A 9,490-nucleotide genomic window follows, 5' to 3' on the forward strand; every position below is an offset into this window, starting at 1 on the left:
TATCTATCTATCTATCTATCTATCTATCTATCTATCTATCTATCTATTATGTGAGTACACTGTAGCTGTCTTCAGACACACCAGAAGAGGGCATCAGATCCCATTACAGATGATTGTGAGCCACCATGTGGTTGCTGGGAATTGAACTCAGGACCTCCAGAAGAGCAGTCAGAGCCATCTCTCCAACCCCTCTTGCACGTCTTTAAACCAGTATTTAAGATCTATACTTAGAAATAACTGCTCACCGGGTGTGTCGTTCACGTTCACTTGTTGCGTATAACCACCGTGTTGTAATCGGTTGTCTTTTCTACTCAGAGAGGAGCTTCGTTTATTTTCTGGTTTTCCTAAACACCAAGTGCAAAGAAATATTACTTTTCTAGAAACTACTTAAGATTTCAGGAGCAACTCATTTTATTAAGCAGTTTAAAAATCTTTTCAAATCTTGCTTCAGAGAATTATTTAACTTCAAATATTATGTAGCTTACAACCCTAAACTTTAGAGTTATTTGCTCATTATCTTATTTGAAGTGAGAATAAATTTACTTAGAAAATGATGAAAATAATTAGCCAGGTGGTAGCAGGAGGCAGGAGGATCTCTGTGAATGTGAGACCAGCCTGGTCTACAGAGGGAGTTCCAGGACAGCCAGGGCTACACAAAGAAACCTTGTCTCAAAACAAAACAGTAATTGTAAAAATTTAATATGGAAAATATCTAATTTTGACAACAGGAATCTTCCTAAATTAAGAAAACATAACCTTTAATAAAACCATTCATGATGATGTCTAAGAATAATGGATAATTTAATTATGACTATTTTTAAACCAAAAAACCCCCTTATATTTGCTATAGATGTCATAAGGTAACAAAACTCTAAGAGAACAATTGGCTTTGTGTGAAAACTTCCCTTTTTTTTGGGGGGGGAGGGGGTTTGAGACCGGGTTTCTCTGTGTAGTCCTGACTGTCCTGGAACTCACTCTGTAGACCAGGCCGGCCTCAAACTCAGAAATCCGCCTGCCTCTGTCTCCCAAGTGCTGGGATTAAAGGCATGCACCACCACCGCCCGGCAAATACTTTCCATTTTGTCTGAAATATTCTAGCTTAGGATACTGAGGGGTAGTCATTTAAACAAGAATTCTTTAATTCTTTTTTTTCTTTGAGACTTGTAAAATAAAGTACACATTAACACTCTTATGTCAAGTGAAAATTCTTTGGATTGATAATGTGATGACCATAGGTGTAAGCCCATGTAAGTCAGTCAAGTCATGCACTTTTTCACCAGCATACTTCAAGAAATGATAGAGACAAGAGCTCTTACGAATCAGCCACTGCCTTTGCAGTGCTAGAATTGTGAGTTTATACTACCACAGCTGAATTATTTTTAAGTGGATTCTAGGAAGCAAACTCAGGTCCTATAGCTTGCAAGACAAGTGCTTTACTGACTAAGCTATTTCTCCAGCCTTGTACTTAGTTTATTGAAAACAAAAAACAAAACCAATTTAAGTATTCATCATTTTTGTGCTTAATGTAAATTTAAATGAAGTTTAGTGTATTCTGAATTAAAATCCATTATTGGATTGGTTCGGATTTGGCAGGTGATACAAGTTTACTCTGTATCATGTTTTCATTTAGCACGTGAAAATAGTTCATGCTGCATACAGTCTTCTTCCAATAACTGACAGTGAACAATGGACACTAACAAATTTAAGTCTAACAACTATATTACTTACCAGATTTGTCATTATTCATCGCACCGCCCTCCCACGACCACCTTTTCTGTCGTTGATCAATACGATTGCATCGCTCCATTGTACGAGACACAACAGCCTTGAATTTTTTCTATTTTAAAAAAAGTTCCAGACCATTTTATATGGTTATTAGATTACCACAATTTAAAGTCATTGTTTAAATTTTTTCTAAAACTAACTCCATCGCCACATTTCTTTTTCAAGTAGGTAAAAGTTTAAAACACTTGGAGGCAAGTTTCAATTTCATTAATGAACATCTGTGCCATCCCCAAATAACTCATTTTTATTTTCTGGCTGCTATGTCAAGGAATTGACAATGTTTCTTTTCTCACTTTTATCATTAGAAAACTTGGAGCCAAAGTTCACAAGCAACTGGACAAAGAATGGGTGGTGTCCTTCCATGCATACTAATCAGTGTTCTACATCACTATGTTTGCCTCCCTCAATTTTCATTTCTGCTTGATTCCTTTAACCATTTATTTTACCATTTGGGATTGATATATTTTGTAATTGCCTTATCTTTTGTGGAAAGATAGAGGAAAAGGTAACATGCCCAGAAGTCAAAGTTAGCTATCTATTATGTTCATACCTATTACAGTTTAACTCCTGGTGCTAAGTAAGAATTGTTTTTAAGGCAAGCAATGTGTTTATATTGACCTCACCTGCAGCCTGAACTGGTCAAGATAACAGCCACACAAATCACATGTCATAGTGTGATAGAACACGTATCTGTTTAGAAATGAGTTCTTTGCTCTGGGGTGTATTATCACTATATTATAATATACCATGGATTATGTTCCAGTGAGAAAATCAACTTTTGGGCCAGGGGTTTTCTGTTTCCTAACAGCAACTGTTATATAACAACAGCATCTTTATAGTAGCCGCCTGTTCCTCTTAGGCCAACGAGAAACATATTAGTTTCCTTACAATGGCCATGTACTAGGTTTTGCCTATGCTTAGCCCCCAGTAGTTCTTCGGTGTTGAATTCCTCTAGCCTTTCTTTTTCTCCTGCCATCTTTCTGGTTCCCTTTCTGTCTACACTGACATTTGCTTCTGTTCTGTGTTTTCTCTCTCAACTTCCCCTTTTACTACACTGGAACTGTCTTGGACAGATGTTGTCCACCAGAGAGCCTCACTCAGTCACTCTGTATTGTTTCCTAATTTATGTTTGCTGCTTCTCAAACTGTCTTTAATGGTTCATAGTCTCTCAGGGAGTCACAAGATCGAGTAAGTTGGGAGAAATCAGCCTGCTAGATGGGCTCTATCAGAGAGGTGGGATGCTGGGTTTGGCATCTTTCTACAGGTGATAGAGAATAGTTCTGAGCTAAGCCCAAACCAATGTACACTGTGAGTTGCATTCTGAAGGCCAACAGGGTTCAGTGTTTGGACCTTCAAGCTTCCTCTTTCCTCCCAGAAGTTAGTGTTTAAGGACTTGGGCTGAGGGTAAGGAAAATGTAAGAAAATAGTAAGAGTTGAGATTTTTCCCTTCCTTTCTACAGGGTCAGTAAACACAGAAAATGACTAAACAATATTTAAGATGTACATGACACCAACACTAAACGGACAGATTCTAACGTGGCATACTTTGTCTTCCGCCTGCTTCTGTTTTCTTTTTTCTTCTGCAGATGCTCGTCTTCGTTCGTCCTTTTCCTTTTGTTCCTTCAGCTTGCGGTGTTTTTCTTCCAACTGTTTTTCGTACTGCAGCTTCGCCTTCTGTTCTTTCTCAAGTAGTTGTTTTTCCTTGTTGGCTGAAATGTTCCAAGCACATATTCATGGTGTTAAAGCCAAGAAAAGTTTTCCACATTATATACATAGAAGGAAAAAAATGTTACTTTGTCTTCTTATCATTCTTAAGACAACATAACCTGGTCTACTAAATAACATGTACAGTTCATATATGTGAAAACATATTTGGGCACTAAGGAACCACTTTTCACAAGGTGTTCACTGAATGGTCAAGAACTGGCATGCTGGGCTGAAGAGATGGCTCGGTGGTTAAGTGCACTGATTGCTCTTCCAAAGGTCCTGAGTTCGATTCCCAGCAACCACATGGTGGCTCACAACCATCTGTAATGGAATCTGATGCCCTCTTCTGGTGTGTCTGAAGACAGCTACTGTGTACTCATATGCATTAAATAAATAAAATCTTAAAAAAAAAAAGAACTGGCATGCCTAAGCCAGATGACTCTTGGTCTATCCAAACTAAAATTCCAAAGAAGGAAGACATGTTTTCTTGTGTTATGTGAATAGACTTCAAAGTCTACCCAATGATGGAAGAGTTTGTTTTACTAGTCATATTTTCTGACTGCAACCAGAGGATTCATACCTATGCAGTCATAAAATGTTCTTCCTAACACATGACTATTTCTCCCACTACCATGAAAGCAATCACTTATAATATTCCACTCAAATAAATTTGAGCATTTGTCAGTTGATTTAGATCAAAGAAGAAATACATATAGTTGCAAAGCCTGTACCCAAGTTGGAGAAAGTTTTAATTTATACCAAGTCCCATTTTTACTGAAATCTCAATCTGCTTGTTTCCACCACTGTCAAAGAAAAGTCCCAGAATTCAATTTCCAATGGCTGAAGCTAACTTAAACCACTCCTTCAACAAAAATAAATTGGTTACAGGTTCTTCAGGGGCCTTCTTGGTGTTTTAGTAAATGGACTTAATTTAAATATTTTATGTAGTAAAAATTATAATCTATCATATAAGTAGATTAAGCAAAGTGACTAAAGCCAAGTCAGAAAAATATGAGCTATCCATAGCTAGCACTGTCTAACATGCATACCTTCTTGCTGACGTTTCTGTTCTTCTCTACGTTCTTTGGCTAGCTGCTGTTTGACATCATTTTTAAGGACAGAACCATCTAAGACTACAAAAGAATAATTGCCCATTAGTATGACATCAGATTTTAAAGCTACAGCACTGATACATCAGAATATTGTTGAAAGTATACCAGGTGGACATGATGATCTCTTATTTGCAACTGCAGAAGAATCCATACCACGTTTTCGTCGCCTTTCTTCAGCTAATTCTTGCGCCATGGCAACTAAAACACAAGAACATGAGGAAAAAGCCTGAGATCTTAACAATCAATACAAGGACAGCAATCCATAACCATTTGTCATTGATGATAAAAGATTGGATCATTTCTAAAAGTAAAGTAAAACATTACTGCTTAATCTTGGTCAATAACAAAAAGATGGGCTAAGAACTTATTTATGTTCAACAGTACTTTAATAAAGACTTGAAAGTGTATGGTATTTGTCGACATCAAGACAATTCCAGTTGTGAATAGCAGTGGCAGCACAAGAACAGGTAGAGAAGTTAACTTGGTGATGGATGGCTTTTTAAAATACTTGAGATGAAGGTGGCGCACACCTTTAGTCCTAGCACTTGGGAGACAGAGGCTGGCGGATCTTTGAGTTCAAGGCCAGCCTGGTCTACTGAGCAAGTTCCAGAATGGCTAGGGCTGTTATTACATAGAGAAACCCTGTCTTGAAAACCAAAACATAAGTTAAAGTGTCAGACAAGATACAACAAACCAAGTATTTTTAAAAAGAGTTTGTATGAAAATAAAAGTTTTGTCAAGATAAAAAATTAAGAATTTGGGCTGGAGAAGTGACTCCAGGAGAAGTGACTGGAGGAAGAGGAGTCAGGTTCAGTTGTCTGCATAGACTTGGGAGTGGACTAACAGTTCCAGGGGACCTGAGACCCTCTTTTGGCCTTCACAGGCACTGCATACTGATGATGTTCTTACATGCAGGCAGAAACATTCATACACATAAAATAAAAATCTTTTAAAAAGTAAGAATGTATAGACACAAATCTAGAAGCAAAGTATTAACAGGCAGATACTCAGAAATCGAGTTAAATATTACAAGACACCTATAAATTATCGATACCAAGTACTTTCTAGGCTGGTTATACACTAGCTGCCTGAGTCATTCCCAGGACAAGCCAGAACCTTCCCTCTGGGTGTGAGGCTCAAGCACTTAGAACTGTTTAAAATGTAGCTCATTGTCTTTCTTCTCTTTATGGTGATTGGGATTGAACTCAGGGCCTCTATTATGCTAAGCAATGTGGCCTTCCCCCATGGAGCCTCCATGCTTTTAGCACCCCCAAGGCTCTATTCTGATGCATTATGAAGATACTAAGACAGCCAGTATTTTTAAAGTATTTTAAAAGTAAGGCAAATAAATATAAATTGATATATATTCTGTCAACATTCAGGAAAGTGACAAGCAAACATTAGTAAAATGACATATAAATTGAGAGAAAGAAAAAAATGATGTGCATTAAGATGGATTAGAGAGGATTCCTGAACCTTGAATTCCATGGATGGTTGTATCTAAAATTCCCCTCAATCCTGGGCAAGGGCTTGGAGAACACTGTTTTTACTTTTGTGCAAAAGCACAGCAAATATATCCCTAGGTCATACCATATTAGTCTGGTTATTAACTATCAAGGCACAACAGTTCAAGACAGATAGTTCAAATAGTTAAGGGACTAGAGGGATTGCCCTAGTGCTCACAGAATGAATGGGATTTGGGATGTTGGCTTGCATGGGGGAAGGGCTACCCGGGTTCATTTTAAGGGGTAACCACTGCAGAAAAGAAAAGGATTTGCTTGTAAGTCCTAGGGAGCTAACAGCTTAGATAAACTATAACCTAGTTAGATTTAAAGATTAGATTCTTCTGTCTCTCTTCCTATTTTCCTATTGGTATTTTTGTGGCACACATTACTTCTGATTGGTATAATAGCACACATTCTTTTGAATCTGTTCTCTAAAAAAGAATACATAGTTTTTAAATTTTTCTCTGCTGGAGGAACAGTTGAGACCAGGAGAACAAATAGCTACTGAAAGATAAAGGCTGGTGGAAAAGGGCTGCAATCTTTGTGTCCAGCCGCCATTGTGAGGGAAGAGCACCCTTCCCAGCCGACGGCACCATTCTAAATAGGAACACCAATATCAGGTTGCCCAGTAGGGCACACCTTCAAGGTGTAGAAGCTACTCAGGATTTCTGAGTCTGGGAGTCTGGTTGCTAGACTAACTTTAAGGTTTCTCTGGCTCTAAAAACACTGATAATCTGGCTCCCGGTCTTAGTTAGCTTTGTCTGCATTTGTAGATCCCAGTTTTTGAATAAGGTGTTCTAAACTGAGAAAGCATGTGTGAATTTAAACAAACTAGGAAGGAAAAAAGCAACAAGTTAAGTCACACAGTTTTTAAAGCTCATCTGGCTGAACGGTTTTAAGTTAAAACATTTGTGTAGAAAATATAAAATGTGATTTGTTAAAGAAATTGTTAGTATTAGCATACTAAAAACGCATAGAAAACCCATTAAGTGAATATATGTACATCTAATTACAAGGGAAAACTCCCTAAGGATTTCGATAGCAATCAAAATCATTTTATTCACAGGCATATCTGGGGAAACTAGTCTTGTCAGCAAGCGGAAAGCAACCAGCAAGAAATACCTCCTCAAACAATTTCCTGAATTAAATAGGTGCTGCCAAAAGATTAACACACCCCACCAACCTTTTTTTCTCCCCAGAGGGAAAAGGTTTTGATTATAGGACCTGTTGAGGAAAAAGTATTACTAGGTGCTAATTCTCATTCAGTTCAGCCATAGCAGGCCAACTTTGCAAAGTCAAGTCTCTTCCCAACTTTCTAAGCCCTAAGCGACAGCCAGTTCCTTCTTTCCTCGACCTTGACCTGGAAAACGCCAACACCTTGGGATGCAGGGAAAACCCAAACTTTCCGATCCTGGCGGGGCAACTCCAAAGTGTGGATGTGCCCAGCACGGGCCAGCGTCCACTCATCCCTGAGCTTTCCCGCAGTTGCTCCGGTATCACTGGTCCCCGATGCAGACGGGGCTGGAGTTAGGGTTTGGTGGCGCCCGCCCGCCAGTCCGCCTGCTCACCCGCCCGGCAGTGGTCTTTGGGCTGTTGACAACACTGGCCAATGGTTTCCCCTTCATGCCCTGGTACTCTGATCTTTCTTGCTCCAGCCCTCAGGTGTTCAGAGAGATGAGGGGGATCACAGACCAGGGAGGAGGAGGAAGACTCCCCACAGAATAGTTGCCGAGCCACGCTACTCTGCCGGTTCCTGGGGTTACATCAACCCCACTGCCTATGAGGTTCCCTGTCCCCCCGGGGGAGATGCTCTATTGCACTTACCTAAGCGTTCACGTAGACCTCGCAAAGGTATGCTGCTACTGGTACCAGCAAAAGTGGGGTCCGCCATCTTCAGAGAGAAGCTGAGAACCACTGGAGGTTCTTGAGCGGCAGGGCGCAGGCGCCGCTTCTGCCTTGGCCTCCGCCGGGGCTGGGACCCCGGGGGGCGGGGCTGGGATCCCGGGGGGCGAGGCTGGGATCCCGGGGGGCGGGGTAGGGCGGGGCTCGGGTTGGCCCCGCTCTTCCCACATACCTTCAATATAGGTAGCATTAGCTCTCAAGCCATGTCGCTACACTGACTGGAAAGCTACTAACTTTACCTGAGGAAAGCCTTTCTTGAATTGGAGGCTCTATTGTGATGTATTCTGGGCACCAGCCAATCAGCTGTCCACTTAGCCATTAAACGTTCTTTTCCTTTTATCACCTCTACTTAGGAATGCTGCAACATTCCATAGTTCCCCATCCATAAGTTCAGTTAACACCCATTTGCCAAGCATCTTCCTATACTATGAGAGTTTATTACCTTTGAAGCACTACATGAAAAGCCAAGTTTGGGGATAGAGGATGTGAGGGAGGAATAGACGATGGTTATGGGAAGGCAGTTATTGTTGAGAAAGGAGCAGGAGCCTCTTTATAGGATAAGCACTTGAATGAGTTCTCTGGGTCTTCAAGTGATAGGGGAGCTCTAAACTGAAGAAGCTGATAGTGGTTACCCATCTTTTACTCTGTACCATGACACTTACCTCTTGCAGTAATACATAAACTCATTAGTCCCCTACTGCCCTAGGAAGTACATACTGTCCCCAACTTACAGGCAGGAAACTAAATAGAAAATTAAAACCATTTGTCTAGAGTCACACAGTGACAGTATTAAAATATGGACCCCAAGCATTTCACTAGAATACACATGTATTTCATCTTATATGAGGAAATTTCATGAGAGTGAAGAAAGAAAAAGCGGGATCTGGAGTGATGGTTCAGTGGATAAGAGTAAATACACCTCCCCAAGAGGACCTGAGTTTGATTCCCAGCACCCAAGTCAGGTGGCTCACAACTCCACTCCAGGGTAACCCAGTGTCTTTGCCCTCACACGTACTGCCTCCATACATACAATTTAAAATTAAAGATGAATCTTTTGAGAATAGAAAATAAATGTTGTAACTTACAATGCACAAACATATGAAAGTACATAAGATGACCTTTAAATGTGGTCAAAAGGCATAAACAGACCTCTTTGAAGGATAGAAAATGCCAATGGCCACTAAATGTTTAAAACAACTCCTCAAACTCTTCAGCAGTCAACACAAATGAAAGTTATCACAAAACAAGCCGCCTCCCTAGATCTGGCACAAATGTAAAGTGGAAAGTAAGTTTTGAGGGGGACAAAATCAACTGGAGCATCAAAGCTGTGCTTCTCAGCAAGTACAGTACAGCATCTTGCACTAGGCCTGTGATGGAAGCCGTGATTACTCCTATGGCACACCTATGTTTAGGGCATTAGTAAAGCACACATGCACAAACACAAACATCGCAGACAGACAATCTGGCAAAACACATAAG

The 9,490-nt window shown here is 40.2% G+C and overlaps 1 protein-coding gene across 1 annotated transcript in view; it reads right to left on the reverse strand.

Moving 5' to 3' along the window:
- The window catches only part of Map7d3 (MAP7 domain containing 3), a 23,332-nt gene extending 15,332 nt beyond the window's left edge, over positions 1-8,000 (reverse strand). Inside the window, exons 1-6 of the mRNA XM_028776935.1 lie at positions 7,934-8,000; positions 4,710-4,802; positions 4,542-4,625; positions 3,331-3,494; positions 1,729-1,837; positions 246-344 (exon numbers count right to left, since the gene is read on the reverse strand). Coding sequence (XP_028632768.1) covers positions 246-344; positions 1,729-1,837; positions 3,331-3,494; positions 4,542-4,625; positions 4,710-4,802; positions 7,934-8,000 — 616 coding nt within the window. The remainder of the gene's footprint in view (positions 1-245; positions 345-1,728; positions 1,838-3,330; positions 3,495-4,541; positions 4,626-4,709; positions 4,803-7,933) is intronic.
- Positions 8,001-9,490: the final 1,490 nt, after the last annotated feature.

This window comes from Grammomys surdaster, unplaced genomic scaffold (genome assembly GCF_004785775.1).
Source record: "Grammomys surdaster isolate TR1022 unplaced genomic scaffold, NIH_TR_1.0 274, whole genome shotgun sequence".
NCBI classification, from domain to species: Eukaryota; Metazoa; Chordata; class Mammalia; order Rodentia; family Muridae; genus Grammomys; species Grammomys surdaster.